This window comes from Emydura macquarii, unplaced genomic scaffold (genome assembly GCF_026122565.2).
Source record: "Emydura macquarii macquarii isolate MOO-44397 ecotype Brisbane River unplaced genomic scaffold, CSIRO-AGI_Emac_v2 contig_1390, whole genome shotgun sequence".
NCBI lineage: Eukaryota > Metazoa > Chordata > Testudines > Chelidae > Emydura > Emydura macquarii.
This window is the reverse complement of record NW_027131527.1, coordinates 14,004,515-14,027,507: the sequence shown is the minus strand read 5'-3', so window position 1 is coordinate 14,027,507 and position 22,993 is coordinate 14,004,515. Positions and strand designations below refer to the sequence as shown.

The following is a 22,993-nucleotide window of genomic DNA, read 5'->3' as shown; positions in this document are numbered from 1 at the left end:
GTCATGGGGGAAAACCAGCAATTGGAAGGGATTTACTGCTGACACCATCTGTGCGCCTACAAGCTGAGGTTACTGTCCAGGAAGGTTTTGGAAAAAGTTATAAAAATCAATCAAAGTAATGGAGAAAAGACAAAATTGCATCCCTTGGAGGTATTAACCTGACCTGAAAAAAGGTAACCATTGCTCTGTGCATAAGAAACACCATACTGGGTCAGACCAATGGTCCAGTTAGCACAATGTCCTGTCTTCCAATAATTGCCAATACCAGGTGCTTCAGAGGGAATGAACAGAACAAGGTAGTTATCAAGAGATCCATCCCCTGTTGTCCAGTCCCAGCATCTGGCAGTCAGAGGCTAAGGGACATGCAGAGCACGGAGTTGCATTCAGAGGTGACATGTAGGGGTTTTTGGGGTCATGTGCCCCCGCAGATTTGTTGCTTGGCTTGTACTGAACATGCTCCCATGCTCCGTAACACTGCTGAAGCTGGTTGCCCTCACTCTGCTCCACCACTGTCGGCAGGTACTGGTCATCATCTCTGGTTGCATCCCTAATCATCGTGGCTAATAGCCATAGATGCACCTATCCTCCATGAATTTGTGTAATTCATTTTTGAACACCGTTCTTTTGGCCTTCATAACATCTCCTGGCAATGAGTTAAACAGGTTGACTGTGTGTTGTGTGAAAAAGTACTTCCTTATGTTTGTTTTAAACCTGCTGTCCTGTTAATTTAATTGGGTGACCCCTGTCTTGTGTTATGGGAAGGGGTAAATAACACTTCCTTATTCACTTTCTCCACACCATTCATGATTTTATAGACATCTCTTTTCCAAGCTGATCAGTCCCAGTCTTTTTAATCTCTCCTCATATAGAAGCTGTTCCATTCCCCTAATCATTTTTGTTGCCTTTCTCTGTACCTTTTCCAATTCTAATATATCTTTTTTGAGATGGGATGACCAGAACTTCACACAGTATACAAATGTGAGCATACCATGAATTTATATAGTGGCATTATGATATTTACTGTCATATCTATTACTTTCCTGTTGGTTTCTAACATTCTGTTAGGTGTTTTTACTGTTGCTGTACATTGAGTAGATGTTTTCAGAGAACTATCAACAATGACTCCAAGATCTCTTTCTTCTTCTTCTTTGAGTGCTGGTCCCTATGTGGATTCCAGATGTGGGCGCGCATGTGCACCATGTTCTGGAGCTGTAACTATTTGTAGTATTGTCTGTCATCATATGTCGGCCACATGGTGCACCCGAGATCCTATGAGGCTGCGCAGGTCAATGCCCCTTCAGTTCCCTCTTACCGCCGCATGATCAGAGTCAGAACCCTCTTGTCCTCCTCGTTCTTCCTTGCTGTGTAGCCAGCTTATCCAGATAATACTGTTTAAGTCTTCGTATATAGTTCTTAATAGTCAATAGGTTAGTATTAGTATTAGTTAGCTTCCTGCTTCTTTAGCCCAAACTGAGTGGCTTTAAGGAAACCATAGTTTTATCTTCTGAATATTCAATGAGGTGATCAGAAGCTGTTTGATTCTGGCTTGGTATAGCTTATGGAAGAAAAACCCACCAGTATTTAGGGGCCTGCCTGATCCATTCTTTGCTGTTTTGCCCTGTTTAAGCTACCTCAGCATGGCTCCCCTAGATGCCAACGTCACAGTGGGACATTCACACTATCACTTCTGGGTCCTCCCATTTGGAATAGCTAAGGATCCCTGAATTTTCATGAAGGTCTTCACATTAGTGGCAGCCTACATGTGACGCCTAGGCCACTCCCTGTTGCCTGTTGCCTCAGGTGTGGGATCACGCTCCATGCCATCCCCCTTCTGGGTAATGATAGTATCCATGCAGACATTCTCAGCCGCTCCTTTCACAACAACCATGAGTGGGAACTCCATAACCCCACTCTCTGCAACATCTTCTGCCACTGGAGAACCCTCCTCTGGGACCTCTTTGCAACTGTGGGCAATCACAAGCTTCTCCTCTTCTGCTCCACAGGTGCTCTGGGCAAGGGCTCTCAAGGCGACATGCTTCTTCTCCTGTGGACACCCAAATACCATTACACCTTCCTACTCATACTATTCCTCCCACAGGTCTTTCGCAAGGTGAGGTGAGACTGGGCAGTCCTCATCCTTGTTGCCCCCTTTTGGATTCACCGATACTGGTTTACGGACCTCCTCCACCTCTCTGTTCACTCTCCAGCTCGTATTCCCCTCCTCCCAAACCAACTTAGTTAGTTGGATCCAATACCCCAATCCAGAACCACTTCATCTAACGTCATGAAATTTGGATGGGGATCTCACATAGACAATGCGTGTTCATCACCTGTACATGACATCCTCTCGCATAGCAGACAACCATCCACAGAATATGCTATCAGGCTAAATGGAGATGCTTCACAGCATGGGCGTCCCATCAACACTTTCCACTAGACCCTATTTCCAATTCTACTATTCTAGATCATCTTCTCCACCTGCGACCCTCAGGCCTTGCCCACTCCTCCATTTGAGTCCATCTGGCAGCACTCCGTGCCTTCCTCCCTCCTATTGATGGCTTCTCGGCCTTCTCCCCCCCAACCACCATACGTTTCCTTCATGGCCTTCTCAACACTTTTCCCTCAGTCTGTAAACCCACCCCTCCCTGGGACCTTAACCTCGTCCTCTCAACCCTCACCAAACCGCCCTTTGAGCCTCTGGACACTTGCTAACTTACTCTCCTTTCCATGAAGGTAATTTTTTTGGTGGCCATTACTTCTGCCCAGCAGGTTAGCGAACTGGTGGCCATGATGGCTGACCACCTTTTGAGTTCCTTCAGAATTCTTAGGTGAATGCCATGTAGTCCGGGTGACTTATTACTATTTAATTTATCGATTTGTTACAAAACCTCCTCTATTTACACCTCAGTCTGGGACAATTCCTCAGATTTATCACCTAAAAAGAATGGCTCAGGTGTGGGAAACTCCCTCACATCCTCTGCAGTGAAGATGGATGCAAAGAATTTAGCTTGTCTGCAATGGCTTTGTCTTCCTTAAGTGCTCCTTATTACCTCGATTATCCAGTGGCCCCACTGATTGTTTGGCAGGCTTCCTGCTTCTGATGTACTTACAACATTTTTTGCTGTTAGTTTCTGTGTGTTTTTGCTAGTTGTTTTGAAATTCAGTACATTCAGTGTTGGACTTTAAACAAAATCTATTCAATCTGTCATAGAAAAACTTTCCATGGCTTTAATCATTTTTTGTCCCTCTTGGGGCCTTTTCTATGTACTTATTTAAATGGTTTGACCAGAATGGAACACAATATTTAAGGTGTGCCTCATACAATGGGATTCTTATACTTTCAGCATTATTCTCTGTCTTTTTCTTCATTCAGCCTGTCACACCTTGCTTGCTGTTTGACCACCACCTCACCTAGAGCAGATGATTTGGTTAAGCTGTCAACAATTGCACATTGGTCTTTTTCTGAATATTTTTTGGTTTTTGTCTGAAAGTTTGTGTTTGAATAAAATCCCTTTAGCCATTTAATTTTGGAGAGGGTGAATACATATTTCCCACGTTAAAAAATTCTAACCATACTTAGAATTATAGAATCGTAGGTCTGGAAGGGACCTCACAAGGTCATCTAGTTCAGTTCCCTGCGTTTATGGCAGGACCAAGCATTATAAATCATCCCTGACAGGTGTTTGTCTAACCTGCTCTTAAAAATCCCCAATGATGGAGATTCCACAGCCTCTCTAGGCAATTTATTCCAGTGCTTAACTACCCTGACAATTCAGGAACTTTTTCCTAATGTCCAATCTAAACCGCCCTTTCTGCAATTTAAACCTCTTGCTTCTTGTCCTATCCTGAGAGGTTAAGGAGAACAATTTTTCTCCCTCCTCCTTGTAACAATCTTTTATGCACTTGAAATTAAAACTGTTATCATGTCTCCCCTCAGTCTTCTCTTCTCCAGACTAAACAAACCCAATATTTTCAATCTTCCCTCGTAAGTCATGTTTTCTAGACCTTTAAACATTTTTGTTGCTCTTCTCTGGACTTTCTCCAATTTGTTCACATCTTTCCTGAAATGTGGCAACCAGAACTGGACACAATACTCCAGTTGAGGCCTAATCAGCATGCAGTAGAGCAGAAGAATTACTTCTCCTGTCTTGCTTACAACACTTCTGCCCATGCATCACAGAATGATGTTTGCTTGTTTTGCAACAGTGTAATGCTGTTAACTCATATTTAGCTTGTGATCCCTATGACCTCCCCAGATCCCTTTCTGCAATATGCTTTCCAAGGGAGTAATTTCCCTTTTTGTATGTGTGCAACTGACTGAAGAAGGCTACATTGTTAAGAGCGTGGCATGGAGATTGCCTTGTTATAGGGCTATTGACTTAGCTTGGTTTGAAAAATAAGAACATTTGTATTTTAAGAAACTTATGATCCTTTGAAAATTCCAGAACAATCGCGCTCTATAGAAAATATATATTCTGTTTCTAAGTACAGTTGGCTGAATGTCAGAAAAAATATTCAAACAAATTATTCACTTAAAATTGCTTGGGATTTTTTTAGCAAATAATTTAATTGTTGAGTAGTATTTGACTGGTTACTGAGCTGGCCGAATATCATTAAAAATTATTTGTTGAAAACTGATGAAATTGCAAAATAACATATTCACCAAATAGTACTCAACCCAGTCTCTCAATAAACATACATAACATGGCACACATTGTGTGTGTGTGCATGCATTTCAGATGTGCACACTACTGATCTAGACTTAGAGGCAGCTACCAGGGTTGGCCATAGGGTTTCTCTGCATTTGCACCCTTATGGTGCTAAAATAGAAGTGACTGAAAGTCAGGAGTAGTCATTTGATAGACTGATGCCTATCTGTACAATTATTGAACTCTCCTTCTTAAGGAATGGTTCGGAATCAGCTGTTTAGGAGACTGCTGGATACTGGCCAGCTATGTAGCCCCTTTGTTGACCTCAAAGCCCTGCTAGCGCCTGTCCTGCTCCCCACCTTCCACTATCTGATTTCTCTTTAATGGCTTCGGATTGTAGTGCAGTGATGCCTATGTGTCCAGCAGCGTGGCCATGACTGGCTGTATCTGACCCAGCACAGCCCAATAAGACACCATGAGCTCTTGTCGTTCTTCCCTCCTCTCCTTTTCCCTAGTCTCTTCTCGGCTCCATGTGGCTCAGTTTTTGAGCTGCTTCCTTCAGACTGTTTCAGGGAAGCTTCTCTTTTCACTGTCCCAAATCCCTGCTTAACAACAGTGGCTGCTAGGTTACCAACCATGGAGCACTCAGAGCTGTATTACACCTTTGGCCCTCGCTCCAAGTATGTAGCTTCTATGGCTCGCTCAACCTGCTTTTCCATAAGGTCCCTGGAAGGGACCCTGCTTATTTACCTCCTTGAAATCCCTGTTTACAAGGAGCTGAGAAGTCATGTCTTGTCCAGTTTCGTGTTTTCCTATTTGACTGCCTTACTTGACTTCCCAGTACTATAGGAACACTGGAACATGGTTGCTGGTTTTGGAAGCTTCTTGTAGCATGAGGTAAACACACAGACAGGGAGCAAAAATGTAAAGAAGTACACAGTGATTTGATTGAACTCCACTTTTCTTAACAACTGCCTTTACCTCAGGTGTTCAGTCCTATCTGGGTGGCCATGGTGTGTTCAGGACCTTCATTTGGGAGGAGTCCTCAGGAAACTGTTTACTTTTGCTTTAATTTATCATCCTTGGCCAGCTGTACAAAGCGCTGATCCCACACATTCATTCATTGAGTTTATGAAGTAGTTTAAGTCGACTCACATCCTTCCCCTCTCCACCCTGTTCCAGAGTAATTAATATTAGTTCCACTACCGCTGGGTTTCTGTGGAACAAATGGCCTGAAAGATACATAGTGCAGAGAGGTCATTGCAGTCACAAGCTTCCTGGAAAAGCAGCCTCAGTGTAGTGTCAGTGTTCAAAATAGGGAAACCAGACATGTTCTAGGGAGTCAGTCAGGCTGAAACAATCGTTAGAGCACATGTTCTAGCACGCCTGCTCCTGGTAAGGTCAGTTGCACTGATTAATTACTAGCCTTGACCATTGATTGATTTTAGTGGGAACAGGTTTGGGCCTAAAATGACTACACATGGAAGCGACAGTAGATTAGAGATCACAGTAATAAATCTGGCCATTCAGAATTTTCTCAGTGTTTCTATGCACATTTCCTGGCTCTTCAGTGCCATTGTAGCAAGCCCATGTGCTTTAAAATACTAACTTTTCAAGATAGTCTAAGAACCAGTTTCCGGAGTGTAGGAATGAGCTGCATGGAAAGCAGACGTGGGGACAGGCTCCATGCATTCAGGGGGGTACTTAGCTGGCTGCATGCCCATACACAGAGACCTTCCCTGCCCCGTCTTCTGGAGGGCAGGCTCTTCTGGGCTGGCATTGTGCTGACAGATCACTGCTAGGCAAACATGATCAGGCTGTGACAATATGCAAAAGCTGTTGAACCCAGACTTTCATATGTTTGAGTTCCTTTGTCACGTATGAATGGGACTGATTCTGATGGGTTCAAATTTCCATCTGAACTGTTCTCCCACACCTAATTATCCTCTCCATGGCACCCAGGGGACATGGATGTTTGTGAGAACATCGCCACCAAATTCCCATGTCCTGCTAATTAGTAGCTCAGCTCCATTGATAATCCACTTAGACTTCCTTTAATATCCTGACTGTCCAAAATATGCCCGGTGACAGAGTGGTACAGGATGATCTGGCCAAACCTCTGTCAGACTGATAAGCCTTTCCTTCACTAGCTGCCTTTTCCTGAATGTCAACAAGGGTCTTTTGAAAGACATATATTTCAAAGAGTTCATTCTAGAAGATGGAGAAGCTTGAATTGAGTTGGGCAGAAACAAAGTATGAAAAAATAAACCGAACATTGAAAAATGAGACATTGCTGAATCTGTTTGGAATTGACTCTGCTTCAGTATGCAAAGCTGACCCACTGCACTTGACTTGATCGAGGGATAGTGTACTGGGTAAGTGCATGTCCTTTCCTCCTTCCTCCTCCAATTCCACTTCCTAGTGGATATTTGTCCATATCATAAAACAACCACATAATTTGGCATCTTTGTAATCTCTGCTCAGAAGAGCACCAGGATATATATAGTGGAGATCTTCAGGTCAGGATACACGTGCTGTACTGGCACAGCTATATGAAGATTCAGGGGTGTTGCAGATTAGCACAAAGATGTACTGATTACACATTATGCTAACCTCTCATCCATTCTATCATTCCCTTTCATCAGCCCAAAAGTTCACCCCTTAAGGAACTGCTGTCCGTGTTGGCGTGCTTTCTCGTGGCCTGTTTTATAGTGAATGTCTTCAGAACAATCAAAACCATCTGCTGCGTTGGGTGCTTATTGCCAATGGCTAAGAAAGTGGCAGCCACCAATGTTGACATAGAATCTGTACAGTCGTTTGCTGCCTGTAGGAGGAGATGGGGTTAAACTGAACAGTGGTGCCGTTCTGCACATGCAGTCTGGTTAGTCAAGATCCATTACCATTATGGAATGGAAAATATTAGGAATGTTTGGGTATGTAAATGTAATATTAGCCTGTTCTTGGCACTGGAAACTAAGATGACCTCACTGGAAACCATGTTCTTGCCCCAATGGGTACGGACCAACAGCATTACCGGTTGAACTATTTGGTCAGCTCCTTGGCTTAAGTTTCTTTTTTGGTAGTGTTTGGTTTCCCCTTTTGTCACCAGCCAGATGTGTTGCCCTCTTGATTTTGCCAGGAGGTAAAAATGCCAGGGAGCATTTCAGGGTCAGAGGGATTTTTTTTTGATTTAGTGCTGTTGAAAGTTGCCAGATAGACCATCCCTTGTATATCCATTGCCCTGACAGCAGCAGGGCGCAGGCTGCTCCTCACCATCCGCCTCCTTGACCTGGAAAAGCTGTGAAGGTAAATTGGCTTCCAGGCTGATTAAGTCTTTTTCTGATGAGATTGTCAATTGGTGTCCATCTCTCTACTATAAACGGGGCTGAGACTGCTAGCCCGTTTTACATAGATGTTCAAACAGCCATCACATTATTTCAGTTTTCAGCAGCTGCGGATTGGGCCAGAGTCAAAACAGCAATCCTAGGGTGAAAGACTTTGTAAACCATGAGTGGTCCCTTCTGCCACCTAGCCCAACACGTTTCTGTGGAAAATTACATAGGAAACCACTATGAGATAAATCTGAGAATGAGCTGGCAAGACAGACATGCAGTTAGAGATGTGAATAGGTGCAGAAAGGGGGAAGGAGGCTGTCAAATATGTTTTTAATCCATCTGAACAGGTGGCTGTTGGATTATAGCAGTTTCTGGTGCATTTGTTGAAGACACAGACTATGTTCTCTGTTCCCTTAGTGTGAGAATGAGCCAGGAATGAATGCAACACAGTTATTGCAGGTGGCAAGGCGTTAGGTTCAAAACAGTGTGTAATTCTAATATTCTCCAAGCTTGTTTGCCTCCATGAGATATGAGCCAGTGGAACATCTGATAGGCTTCATTTATATTCCCAGGCAGCTGTGGAGTCCATGTCCTCAGCAGGGAGCTGGGCATGAAATACATTTGGAACGGCTTTAGCTTGTGATTTTTCCCTTCTCATAAACGCACTCACCCTTCTCTTGCTTTGTCTTCTGTCTCACTCCAGGTTATGCTCCCGTCACGGGTATGTGCCATCCTCTACGCAGTTGCACTCTCAACCATGAGGATGGATTCTCCTCAGCATTCGTGGTTGCCCATGAGACTGGCCATGTGTAAGTCATTGTAGGAGACAGTCAGTTGGATGTTTTATTTATTTCTGCCCCCCTCCCTCCCCCACATCATTGCATGGTGGCTCAGAAGGGTGTTTAGTCCCCCAGGCTCAGCACTGATGTATGCAGTGGACTTGCTGATGTATGAGAAGTCCCGATGTGATAATAATGGCCCTCCAAGTTACTATGACACGGCTGCTAAAACTGGCAAATACAGGAGTGAATAAATCACTTTGTAGTATAGTAAGTCCCATGAGCAACTGAAAGGCAATCTCTGCAGTAGAATTTACAGTCTACACATCTTAGAATCTGTCACCTTGGTACCAGAATGAAACTAGAAATTGAATGCCTTTGGATGTTGTGTTTTGTTTCTAAACATGAATTGTAGGTGAAGGTGCTCTAAACTGGGCAGAAACATAAAATCTCACCTACTACTAATGTATAGATATAAACCACAACCTTCAAAGACCTTTAATTCCCAAACATATTCTGGTATGTACAAGCACCAGCAAGTTGTCTGCCTGCTTCTCCTCTGGGTACAGCAGCCTCGCAGTAGGGTATAGAGTAATTCAAAGGGCTATAAGATGGAATCGTCGGATGGAATCAACTATAGCAATATTTGGTGTGAACAGAAGGAAATATTCCAAACAGTGAGAACCACTAGACGCTGCACAAAGTGATAGAACACCCAATTGCTTGAGTATTTTCAAACTAGACTGGACAAACACTCTGTAAAATACTGAAGTGAGCAATCTTGATGAGAATAGGCCTCTTCTATCTCTAGTTTCTGTTCTTCTGTTCTTCCCAGCAACACTAATGGGAATTGTATATATATTCAATGGCAACACCCCCCCCCCATATTAATGCAGAGTTAAGATAGTTGGTGGTATGTCATCTCCTTGCAGAATGCTGACATGTGCAAAACTCAAACTTCTGAAAACCAGGAAATGCAGAGTGAAGGTGGCTTATGCAGTCTGGACTCTGCCATCTTTCAGAAATTTGCCAATATTCCCCATTAACACACATACTTTTACGTTGCCAACCCCAGAGTTGGTGAAATGTCAAGCTCTTCACCTTCTTTATATATCTATTAACTGTCACTCACAGGATTCCATCTAACACTGTTAGAGGATAAAATTTTTAAAAAAAGGTTTCGCCATGCCACCTTCCCTCTGTTTTCCTGAAGCTGGAAATAGCTAATGGGAATTGTTTACATACACTCCAGGTGCAGGTGCAGGGGTAATCAGTGAGTTAAGTTGCCTGGACAATTTTAACACTGCATTTTCTGGTTTTCAGAAATTTGAGGTTTTCTCAAGTCAGCATTCTGCAAGGAGATGACATACCACCAAGCAACCTTAACTCTGCATTAATGTAGGTTTTTTTGTCATTGAGTTTCCTAGTTTGTTGAACAGGGCAAGATATCTTATTGGAAAGGGTTGAGTCATTTAGGCAGTTGTACATATCCTGTCCTGCAGTTTGTATACAGAGCCAAATCAGCCTGTAGTCAGCAATCCCCCTGTCCTGGCATACTTGTTCTCCTGCAGATTTCAACAACCTTATGTTCCGAGGGTCACTTAGAGTCCACGTTGGTAACCCTACCAGCACGTGCATTTCTTTTCCCTCAGTGGTCCAGGTACCTGTGCTGTCAGTTCCAAATCTCTGTACTAGTGTCTTTGGAAACACATCAATCTGACCCAAGATCAGGAAGTAGCCACCCTCTCCCCTGCCCCACAGGGGCTAGAAAGATACAGATTTTCTTAGACAACCAATCCAAGACTTGCCTATCGCCCGTCCTCATTGCCCAAGCCCTCCACAGCTGCAACCCCTCTCCATTGGGATGCAGGGAGGTTGGGGGGCACCAGCAAGGTTGGGAGTGAGGAGGGTTTGGGGTGCTCTACCAGAACTGTGTGGGTGGTTGGGGTGCACTGGCAGGACAGAGGATGCAGGGGTTGGGGTGCTCTGGCAGACATGGGAGTGCAGGAAGGTTTGGGGTGCACCGAGAGGGCTGGAGCTGAAGGTAGTTGGGGTGCAGGAAGGTTGGGATGCATTGGCAGAGCTGCAGGTGCATGGAGTTGGGGTGCACTGGCAGAGCTGGAGGTTTTCACACCTCCCTCACCTGAACCCCCAACCTCTCTCCTTCCCCTTGTGTCTCCCTCGCCAAAACACTCCTCCCCTTGCCACATCTCCAACCTCTTCTCCCCTTATTCCCCCACCCCGAAACTCCCCTCTCCCATGAAACATTCATAGGCCTAGAACTAGAATTGCCGCCCATGACTCACAATTGTAGTAAGTTCCAGCCACTCACTTTAAAACTCCTTTTGTGTTTATTAGGTGGGAGGTTGTGATTAACTTATTCTTAGGCCTGGTCTACACTACAGAGTTAGGTCGACGTAAAACAGTTTACGTCCACCAAACTCTGTAAGTGTCTATACTAAAATGCAGCTCCCACCAATGTAACACTCCCACTACATCCACTTAATAAATCCACCTCCGTGAGAGGCGTAGTGCTTAAGTCAATGTAGTTAGGTCAACGCACTGTCCATGTAGACACTGCATGGCTTACATACACTGTTGCCGCCTTTTAGAAACCGTCCCACAATGTCCCACTCTGGCAGTTAAATCAGTGCAGGTGTTCCTGGTGGGGATGCACACTGTTGACACAAGGAGTGTGGACGTGTAAAACTGATTCAATTACTGCGGTGGCTGTACGTCGACATAACTTAGGTTAACTTAATTTTGTAATGTAGACTTATCCTTAGTTATGTTAATAGCAGGATGAAATCACATCAGTCAAGACGTCTGTGATTCATTCTGTCATGAGTCATGATGACCCATTAATACCGTTTAACAGTACAAAGTAGCAGAAGGAAACCAGGGGCATGTAACTCGGAAACCTCTTGGTCAATTGATCCCAAATTTGGATCACTGCTGTCACCCCACAGCCCCAGCAGGCATACCAAATTTCAAAGCAATCCAAGTAATCATTCACATTTTAGAGCACTTACAAAGTCGAGCTTTAAAGCACATAAAATGTTGGGAATGGAAATGCAGTAGCTGTTTTCTGTATTGGTTCATGTGCAGTTAAATGTTGTTCTTAGTTTGGGTCCCTCAAAAATTTGGTGAATGTCATGCACCACGTTGGGTAAAACTGAACAGAATGAGACCATTTTGACCCATAGCTCATCAATAGTTTGATCGCTATCTCTGGGCAAAAAAAACTCTGTTCAGGAGCATTTTTTTTAATGGCAATTTTTTCAGGGGATGCCTGAAAAGGTAACATCTCCGAAAGCTCTGTCTCAAATGACTCCAAATTTGGGTCACCCTGCACCCTTCTAAGGCACACCACATTTCAGAGAAATCCAGTTAAGCACGTCGATTTTAGAGGATTTAGAAAGGTCGACCTTTAAACAGATGTCATGACGCAAGCTTAACTAAAGTGTCGCTCTGGCATCACTATAGTGTGCCTGATACAGGAGACTATGTCCACAGTAATTGCTAACCCTAATGCAAACAAGTAACTGGTGACTCACTAACACTGTAAACCATATGACAGAAACTAATGTACAGCTGCCAGTGGGATAGTGGCGGGCTTGTACTGAGGGCTTTTTTTTCCCCTTAGAAGAATTTCAAAGGGATATGAAACAATCTCTAGAGAAAAGAAGGGAACTGAGACGTAGCCAGCTGGTTTTGAAACTGAGTTGACAGTCTTACAATTCAGAGTGTCCACTCACACTCACAATGGTTGAGAAGTTCTCTGCCTAGGGAGCAGCTATGATTCTGGTGGTGTCCCCTAGACTCTTTTTCAAGTGGGCAGAAAAATCTAGTCCAGTGAAGAACATTGATGAGTAAAAAAATCTGCATTGCACTTTTTATTCACCAGGAATAAAAGAGTGAAGAGCCTGGACTGGATTTTTTTTTTTTGCCCACTTGGTGTGACCTTTGGATACACCACCTGTAGAGTCACTTAGTTTCCTTCTGTCCTTGAGTTCCTTTGTGTGTCCATCAAAAACATGCTTCCACCAAAGAAATGCAACCTAATCAGCAGGTCTCAGTATGCTCACTAAACCAATGGCAGTTAGTACAGATGCAGAATTTCTTTCATGATGTTAACTGTGAATCGAGTCACAAATAGGAAACACAGTTTAGGCACTTAAGACCATTAATAAATATAAAATATTGGTATGAAGCCAGATGACTTTGGAGAGGTACCCACAGCTGTTCCTTGAAGAAGCAAGGATGAATTTTAGTTTACAGTAAATTTCTGTGAAACATTGCAGCGGTCCAAGGCAGCAACGTCTTTGACCTTGCGTCTCCTCAGAGTCAGTGGTTGTGAATCAGACATATACATTGTATGATGGCACTGGATACCACAAAAAGACATTGAACAGCTGTGAAGAAACTGTCTTAAACTCACAAAAATCATTATAGATATAGATACAGAAAGGTCTTTGTAGCAGGGCATCACCGAGCCTACCCTGCTTCTGCTTCTGGTGTGTTCACAAAGTCAGTTGGAGACCTCTGCTTCAATAACTACTGGCGCAGGTTTATTTACAAGTTGTGCTCCCACCACTCTTTCCCATACACCGCTTGCTTTCTAGCATGTGCATCCAGGAGGGACGCAGCACCACCGCTCTGCTTCCAATCCCTGGCTCCCTCCCCTGGCTTCCTTCCTCTCAGCACTTTATGCAGTCCCAGGCTACTTGGACTGGCAGCTGTGTCTGATTCTCTACTTAAGTGCTGTTTTTCTCCAGCCAGCTCCCATTTACCTCCCTAAATGGGAGCTGTCGTGACAGGGGGCTGACTTAGCCGTCTTTGCTCAGCACCCTGTCACAGTTTGGGAAAAGGGAAGTAAGAGCAGCTCTGGGAAAGAATGGGGAGAGGAAGAGAGAGAGAAAATAAATCTGGTGAAGTTAAGACATCGTTGACTCAAGTTCCTTTAAAGGAAAAATGCCCAAACTGAAGCCCACAGGTCAAATGTGCCCAATAAAGTTCTGCAACAAGGTCTGTGCCTGTGCTCGTGTTTACAGTTGGTGTGTAGCAGGCAGAGAGCACATGTTCCATCAAAAAATGCTCCCTATTTAACTGAGAAGGGGCTGCTAGGATCAAAATGGAGCACTGTCTGCTGGGACCTGTAGCGTCTGCAACCCTTGAAATTCTAGCACATCACTACTAAGGCTCTCGGTTGTGAGAAATGTAGATGCCTCTTCTACAAGTTCCTGTTTTGCACAAAGAGTTTTCTTATGCCACTGTGTTGAGCCTGGGCCATACCCAAGAGGCCAACTCATAGTTCTAATATCCATAGTTGGTAAGTTCAGGTCCTTGCATTTTATTCTTGCTCTGTCTCTGTGCAGCCCTGCACTCTGACTGGTGCTGGAAGTGCATGGAATGCTGGAAAGGTGGCAGCTATTGTTCCAGCCAGTGTAAGAGAGACAGTGAATATGCCTCCTTCCTCATCCAGTTAAATAGAGGCTTTTACAGGAAATGTTCATATTCAAAATGCTACTGATAATTGTCTATCTGGCATGTCCCTTTGGAACACAACTCACAGGCTTTTTTAACAGGTTAGGTATGGAACATGATGGCCAGGGGAACCGGTGTGCAGATGAGACCAACATGGGGAGCATTATGGCACCACTGGTGCAAGCTGCCTTCCACCGTTACCACTGGTCCCGATGCAGCAAGCAGGAGCTGAACCGATACATACAGTAGGTCAATTTCAACAACTATGATTTAGACTAGCCATTTTGCTGTACAAACACATGATCGCATGCATTTGTACGGACTAGCGTGTATGCATGAAAGAATGAGAATGGACACATTCCTATTGCAAAGGTACATATTAGAAAGGAAAGCAAAACCAAAAAGGACCTTGTGCAACGGACACAATATAAACTTTCTCTTAGGGCCTTAACTCTGATCTCTGAACCCAGCCCTTGAAAGATAGTGCTTGCTTTAGCTTCCATGTTAATGCTCCCTTCTTTAAGTGATATAATGAATTCCACTGGCAAGCCTGTGTTAATTTTGTGCTGTGGACTGATGACCAATGCTGAACAAGCTCAGAATGTACCATACTGCAGGGCTAGTCGATTATTTTTGTCAAGGTCCAAATTTCTTGGTCAAGGTATAGTCAAGGTCCAGACTCCAGAGAAAATAATAAAAAATAACAATAATGATAATAAGTAAATAAAAAGACTTCAGGGTCTGTTCAAAAGCATCTGGTGGTCCAGATTTGGCCTGTGTTCTGCCTATTGACTACCCCTGCCATATTCAATACATTAAAAAACATATTGGAGGGAGAGCCCCTGTGTCTTTCCAAAGATAATGTCTTCATTGACAAATGTTTGTATGAAAGTGACTTTTGCTAAACTGACACTTAGGATCACCTGGGATAGGATTAGCCATTCAGAAACACAATAGAAAAATATGTGACCTCCTCCATGTGACCTGTCTTAACAAATCAGGCTCCTACTCAAAGGACTGTGCAAATGGTAGTCTGAAAAAATGCAGATTTCACTGAAGCTGAAGTTTGCAAAAAGTTTCAACGGAGGGTTTTTTCACATGGACGGGCACACAAAATTCAAGTGAATTGCTCTTTTGAGGACATATCCAAACTGATGTTAAGTGCTTTTGCAGTTTGAGTTGAGCAGTTCACATGTTTCTACCTGCAATGCCCCAGCCTCACCTTTAGCTTGGCCAATATTTTGCATCTTGCAGAAAAGTGTAACACAGCAATAAATTGTGCATTTGTTTGAAGGAAAATATAAGAAGAATTACAAGAGGGACAGATTTATAACCAGCTGAATCTAGCCAGGATTTGGTTGCATTGGGCAACCAATGTCTTGGGCAGGGGAAGTAGCAATAAATCCTGGACTGGAATCTTATGACCACATTGAATGTGTTGTGACAACAGCACCTATGGCTGACATAGAGTTTTTCCTTGACAGTGACAGTTAGACACCTGGTTGTGAACTTGCTATTTTTAACTCCAAGGGAGGAATTGTCCACGGGTGATGATGGACACCATCAGCGCTGTTGTAGCAGAGACACATTTTTTCTATGACGGTGCCACTCCCAGTCTGTGAAGTGGCTTTGGTGGAGGCCATACATCGTCCTCTCCTAGCTGATGGAAAATTGCACATGGTGGTGGTGGCTGTTGTAAGGGTTGTGGGGGAGAATAAAGATGTCTTAACGGGGGGGAGGGGTCAGGAATAGAGATGTAAAACCACAAAACAATAAAGAAGAAGAAAGGTGTGGGGAAAGAGTAAATTTTGCAAAATTTACCCCAACTTTGGTTTTTCCTGATGTCACTGCAGTTCCTATGACTGCCTGCTAGACGATCCCTTTGAGCACGAATGGCCCAAGTTACCAGAGCTCCCGGGAATCAATTACTCTATGGATGAACAGTGCCGCTTTGACTTCGGTGTGGGTTACAAAACGTGCACAGCTGTGAGTATTGCTCCTATTCATAGGGTCTGGATTTTTCCTCTTTGTCTTGCTGCAGAATGAAAAGAAGTCCCCTCAGTGATAGAGAGTGCTAAGGAAACAGAGGGGGTTTTGCTTAGCAGTCCTGTAGTGGTTACCTGTCACAGATTTTATGAGCTGGGCCAAGTGTGAAGTAGTCTTGGGTTTGGTAGCATCTTGTAGTGTCTCTGGTCATTGTCTGGTATGGTTTATTAGGCTTATTTGGTTCCCAGAAAGATTAGGGTGGAGGGACTGGCTCTAGCCTTTTCCTTTCCCTCCCGTTCAACAGATTGCCTCAGAAGTGATAGCACCCTGCATCTTCTGTTTGCCCTGATGGAAGAGCGGCAATAAATTTCTGGACTGGGGGTTAGAAAGGAATCTTCAAAACAAAGGAACTAGGATTGTCCATGCTCAGCTTGGAGGAGAGAGGGGAGGGGTCCAAGTGGTTGAAAACAGCTATTTGAAACAAGAGACACTCTCAGCTCCTCTTCAAAACTAATTTCATGAAGTTGCTCCCTGCCTCCCTTGTATCTGAGTCTGCAGTGGGACAGGCTCAGAGTTCTTACTCTACCTGCTCTTTCTCTTACGTGCTCATAATTTCAGGGTTGGGAGTGGATGAAGCCGTTCAACTATCTACCCATTAAAATAACAGAAGGGCTCTTGTTTGCTTCACAGTTCAGAACCTTTGACCCTTGCAAGCAGCTGTGGTGCAGCCATCCAGATAACCCTTACTTCTGCAAAACCAAGAAAGGGCCCCCCTTGGATGGGACTGAATGTTCATCAGGCAAGGTACCTGTGGTAGTGGGCAGGACACAGGCTGGATTCACTGTTGCTGGGAAGTAGACATGGCCCTGGTCATAATGCTACATTCAAAAATGTACATGCACATACATGCTGAGGCATGCAAATGCACTGATACATGAACAGATATTTACATACACACTGACTCACACAGATCCAAGCACACACAACGTACACTGTACTCTGTACGAAAATTGTTTGTAAGTCATGTTTAAATTACAGGCCAGGAAAAGAAGAAGTGTAATCTCATGCATAGTTTTGCATCTTGAAAAACATATCTCTTTTTTATATCTGCTCTATACCATATGTTTTATTTACAAGGACTGGACTGGCCCATTCCTTTAGAAACAACAGTGAGTCTTTGAGAGAGGCTTCCATGCTAAGGATTATTTTATAACAACTCAATCGTTTTCACTTATGTGGCTTTCAACATTTTCCTCACTTAAAGAAGTGCAGTTATTATTGGTTTTTTCCCTAATTATCCAATATCTCTATGTTCAGACAAGGGCTTTTCTTCCTTACAGACCATCTGCTCCTGCTACTTGGTTCTCAGGTGAAGCTGCACTGCTTGATAACTTTATGATGTTACAGTTAATGCCATGGTAACAGACTGTGATGTCATAAATTCAGGATTATGACTTCATAACAGGATCTGTCTACTTCAGGATTTCCTGTAATGCTCGTTACCACAGTATGCAAGTGCCAGTCAGCCAGAAGAGCAGCTGGATTGTGTGGGACTCAGTTCTTATTCAGACATGAAGTCCCAGAGGTAATGGCAGCAGAAAACTTTGCATTTTGGAGAGGCTGCCCGCCAAATAGACTTCTTTTAAGAGGTGAATTGGGATATAAAATGTTCAGATGTTGTGGATTAAGCTTCTTATTCCACACTGTACCAACATTTGAGAATGAAATCTTTTCCCAGTGGGTGGATATGTTTAAAATAATGAACAATTTCTAATAACTTAGAATAAATCACAGTGATCTCACTGAAGATGATGCCTTATTGAGTGGCCTGTGCTTAAATGAGCCCTGCCTAGAACGTCTAAAATTAGGTTGTTAATGTGTTTGTGCATGTTACATATAATGGTGGTGAAAGGTGCCAAACTGAAACATCTGGAGAATGAGGTCCTTGGTTTATCCACACAACAAGCATAACATGGGTAGCTGGGATATCGTCCTGCCAGTGTTTCTCAACCCTGACCACAAGCTATCGCTTCTAGAGGTGAATGTTCATTTCCCTTCCTCTCTCCTGTGACTGCTAAAAAGGGTCCAATTAATGCCAGTGGTGGTGGTGGTAGTTTTGTGCTGCGAATCCTTGTCCACTCTGATCTGGACTGAGATGACCAACCCATTTCAAAAAAGGCCCTTGAAGAGACAGCGCCCTGTTTCTGCCTGAGCTGGATTCGAACTGGCTGACCAGATGTGAAAGGCTGTGCAATGTATCAGATTATTTGTTATTATTACAGTAGCATCTAGATGCCTCAGCTGAGATCAGGGGCCCATTGTGTCAGGTGCTTTACAGATACAGAGTAAGAGACAGTCCTTGCCTGAGAAGAATACAGTCTAAATAGATAGGAAAGACAAACGGTGGCAGAGGAAACAGAGGTGACGTGACTTGCCTAAGGTCACACAACTGTTTAGTGAAGAACTGGGAATAGAACCCAGGTCTTCTGGTTCCCAGTCTAGCCAATCCTGCAAAAATGCATATTAGTTTTAATTGTTTTATATATTGTCCATATTTTATTGCCCCCAACACTTCTTTTCCTATTAATTGGGATCTTTTCAGTTTGGCAAATAATTTTGGACATGCTTTATCAAGAAGCAAGCCAACTTTATTAGAAGTTACCAAATGCCTTTGAGATAAGGCAAGTCATTTTCTATTCAAAATAATGTTTTCTCCTTAAAGGACCAGATACTGAAATTCATACTCCATTTTTTTACTGTAGCAAAATTCCCACTGATTTCAACAAGAGTTTTGCCTGCAGAAGGGCTAGGGAAGCGCTTTATGTTTTGGCTGAATATTCTTATTTAATATCCTACAGAACTCAAAGTAAAAATCCAGAAAATGTAAAAAGCGGCTGAATATTGAATGCAAACACTTATCCTGCCCCATATGCAGACTGCAGTGCTAATGACAGGGGTTATTGACATCGTCAGTGCAGTGCATGCTGGGGTGTCTGGACAGAGTACAAGTTAACAGTTGAGGGAAAGCCAATCCATGAACCCAAAAACCAGCTGACATAAGAAAGGATCTTGAAGGGCATCTCTTGCAGATGAATCCTCCAGTGATGTGAGTTGTAAATTCAACAACTTCTAGCAAAGTTTGTGTATTCGTGGGTAAAAAAACTTTAAGTTGGCCTCCTGCAAATTCTGCCTCTGTCTCTATAGCGGTGGGGCAAACGTTATGTTAGTGTCATGAATAAATAGGGGCCATTGTCATTTCAGGTTCTCGGATACAAAGTGATGATTTAAAACAAACAAAACAAAACAAAAAGCCCCCCAAAACCAAATCAGATGCAAGATCCTCAGCTGGTGTAAATCATTATATTGACTTCAGCTGAATTATGCCGTTTTACCCCAGCTGAGGATTTGGCCGTATTGTATTTACAAACAAGAGGATATTCTTCATCAGTTTGTAACAGTTCTAAGGAAAGGCAAATGTTGAGTTTAAACTGCTTGACAGGGTTCCTCTGAAGCACTATAGACCATTAGTCCTGGCCACAGAGTAATTCTATGCACTTGTGGCAAAGCCACAGGTTTGGGTTGCTTAAAGGCGAAGTTGTGGGACAAGTGCCGTTCACGCCGCAGGATCAGTGGGATACACCCTACGGTCAGCAATAATTAGATGCAGCGCACCAAGCCCAAAACCAAAGTCAACCAACACCATGGCTCAGGTCTTGGGGTACCATGCAGTCACTTCGTGCCAGTCCATGGTTGGAATCTGGGCCCACAGTTAGCAAGCCAGCCATGGGATATCCTCCAGCTGCAGCCGCCCAGCCTTGGGGTGCCAGCGTGAGGGGTATGGCTGAGAGAAAGGAGACAGGGGTAGGACATCTCTGTATTCCTCCAATTCCCCTGGTGCTGGATGAGCCCTTAGGACCACTGGCAATTGTAACTTAGGGCAGCCTTCGTGCCCTTTTCTGAACTGAGCTGTGTGCTGTCTGGCTGTAGCTGAGATTCTGGGCCCTGGCAATTTTTGTGGAGACTAATCTCTGTTTTATGTGAGATTTTTGTTACAAAATTTGTTATGGAATTTTGTGTTTGTGAAACTGAGAAGTTTGTTGCATTAGTGAGAATGAAGCATAACAGAGGCAAATACTGTGTAAGCTCTGGAGATGCACCTGCACCCTGATATGTGATGTCCTTTATGGCATCAGTCTTGGGACACACAGAGCTGTACCTCTGCAATGAACCCTGCCAATCTATTCCTAGCCCTCTTCTGAGCAGAGATTAAGTTTTACCCAATGTGATGTAAGCAAATGGAAACTAGGATGAAATCCACCAAACCCAGCTCACTTTCACTGGTGACCTTTGTCAGGGATTGAATTTGGATCTCCGGAGGTGACAGGCTAATCATTAATCCATTGTTCCACCCAGGCCCCCTGAGATCTTTCTTTATTACTTTAAGGTTTGTGACTTCACAATCACCACTGTCCGCCATGTCCATCTGACCAATGGGAGCGGGAGAACCAGATTCCAAACCATGTTGTAAAGCCGGGTGCTCCTGTGGCTATAGAACCGCTCTCCTCACTAACACTGGACAGTTATGAAGAGGCAAGTGTTCAGGTAACTCCTGTCTCTTCTCCTGTTCCAGTGGTGTTTCAAGGGTCACTGCATCTGGAAGACGTCAGAGCAGCCTTACAGCCAGGATGGCAGCTGGAGTTCCTGGTCCAAATTTGGCTCCTGCTCCAGGACATGTGGGGGTGGGGTGCGCTCCCGCAGCAGGAACTGCAACAACCCACCGTAAGTTTGGCCTTCTGCTAATTCTCATAGTCCTTGCTGTATTGGAACTGGCAGAGAACGAGGAACTCCTCCTCCTCCTCCCTCCAGTGGCTCAGTCACAAGGAAGGAGAGAGTGTTGTTCTGGACAGTTGAGTAAGCTAGAGAGAGGAAGGGGTGTCCTTAAGCACCACAGCACTGAGTGTCAGAGCATTACAGGGAACGCTCCTTCCCAGAGCCTAGCAAGCTTTAGGGATATGCTTGTCCATCCATTCTGTAGCTTGGGACACTAAGCTCAGTTTGGTGCTATAAATCATGGGCATCTCTTATGGTCAGATATGTAGGGTGGGACTGTCAACAAAAAGCCTAACGGAATTAAGCTCCTAACTCCCATTGGACTTGTGTATCCTACTCCCTTAGGCTCCTTTGAAAATCCCAGGTGTAATCCCTAAATTTAAATGCCGAGCTACAGTTCATTTAACTCCTTCTTTCCACATGCACCTAATAGGACTGAAGCTTGACGTAATCAAACTGATCTGGGCATCTTCCTGTAATCCAGAGGAGCACTGACATTAAAGAAGCACTGTCAAAGCAGATGGGCTCCAAAGAGACACATCCCGATTCTTGACTCAGTGAGCTGGTGATAGCAGTTAGCAGTTATGGCGATGCACATGCACTTTGTACCACTTCATTGATCTTATATGCAAACAGGGACAAGAATCCTATCCCATGAGCCAAGTGTGCTCACGTGTACTCTCAGAGGAGCACAACGTTGATGGTGATAGGTGTTAATTGGAGGCTCATCAGCTTTCACTGTTACTTTGGTGCTTTAAATGACTAACAAAATATAAATAAGTCTTTCTATGCACGTTTGTATGTTTGTCCTTTAACATAATGGTAGTCTGGACTAGACTATGGGAAAGTCAGTCAAGTGAAGAGAAAAAAGCTTTCATGGAGACTTGAGACAGTATTGCTACAATTAAAGATTTCCTGGGGCCTTGTGCTATTTTACTAGAATACCCCATGCTTAGAGCCCTGCAAATATGCGGATATCCGGATTTTATTCATGGACCATTTTTTGCATTTTGTGGATCGGATGGTCATGGAGGTCTCGGATTGACTTTCCGGGACTTCTGGGGCAGGGCTGGAGCAGCTGCCAGCCCCCGGGCACTGCCAGAACAGCTGATAAGCTGATAGACGGCAGCCGGGTTGAACAGCTAATAAGCTGTTAGGCTGAACAACTGTTTGGTGGCAGAGGGGCTGATTGGTGGTGCAGACGCTGATGCATCTAAAAGGGTAGTGCGGATTGTGGGTTGGATAGGAGTTTATTCTTGCGGATCGGATGCGGATGCACATATGCGCATCCATGCAGGGCTCTACCCATGCTTCAGAGAGGCAGTCGTGAAAGCCTCCCTCACACACAATCCCAAGTAGAACTGTGCTGCATCAGGTTTGAGTTTCTGAAATACTTTCAAAATTCTTTATCCACCTATTTATTTTCTAGTCCAGCCTATGGTGGGCGCCATTGTCCAGGTGCCATTTATGAGTACCAGGTCTGCAATACTGAAGAGTGTCGCGGACCCTACGAAGATTTCCGTGCCCAGCAGTGTTCTAAGCGTAACTCTTACTATACCCACCAGAACTCCAAACACACCTGGCTTCCTTATGAGCACCATGAAGGTGAGTGGAGATAGCCCATCCTGCCAGGCCGTGCTAGGATAGCCATTGACTGGACTTCCATTTGCTTTGTGGGCTGTGTAAATACACTGGGGACCAGTCAGAAGAGATTGGATAGGCTAGTGTAGCAATGGGGAGAGCTGTTTCTTTGGGCAGTTCTGGGATTGGTCCTGAATTACCACAACTTGTGACCTGTATATATTTTTTCCTTGCATTGGAATGACACTGCTGCCACTGTTTGCCTGCTATAGTGGCTCCTCTGGTGTACATGATTGTGCCTTCCATTTTGCTATGACGCTATCAAAGTATCCCACTGAAGTGTCAT

The 22,993-nt window shown here is 44.1% G+C and overlaps 1 protein-coding gene across 1 annotated transcript in view; it reads left to right on the top strand.

The window, feature by feature from the left end:
* The window catches only part of ADAMTS14 (ADAM metallopeptidase with thrombospondin type 1 motif 14), a 102,931-nt gene that overhangs the window by 60,409 nt on the left and 19,529 nt on the right, over positions 1-22,993 (top strand). The window contains exons 7-12 of the mRNA XM_067552955.1: positions 8,688-8,793; positions 14,352-14,495; positions 16,104-16,236; positions 16,927-17,040; positions 20,867-21,015; positions 22,496-22,671. Of these exons, the coding sequence (XP_067409056.1) occupies positions 8,688-8,793; positions 14,352-14,495; positions 16,104-16,236; positions 16,927-17,040; positions 20,867-21,015; positions 22,496-22,671 (822 nt within the window). The remainder of the gene's footprint in view (positions 1-8,687; positions 8,794-14,351; positions 14,496-16,103; positions 16,237-16,926; positions 17,041-20,866; positions 21,016-22,495; positions 22,672-22,993) is intronic.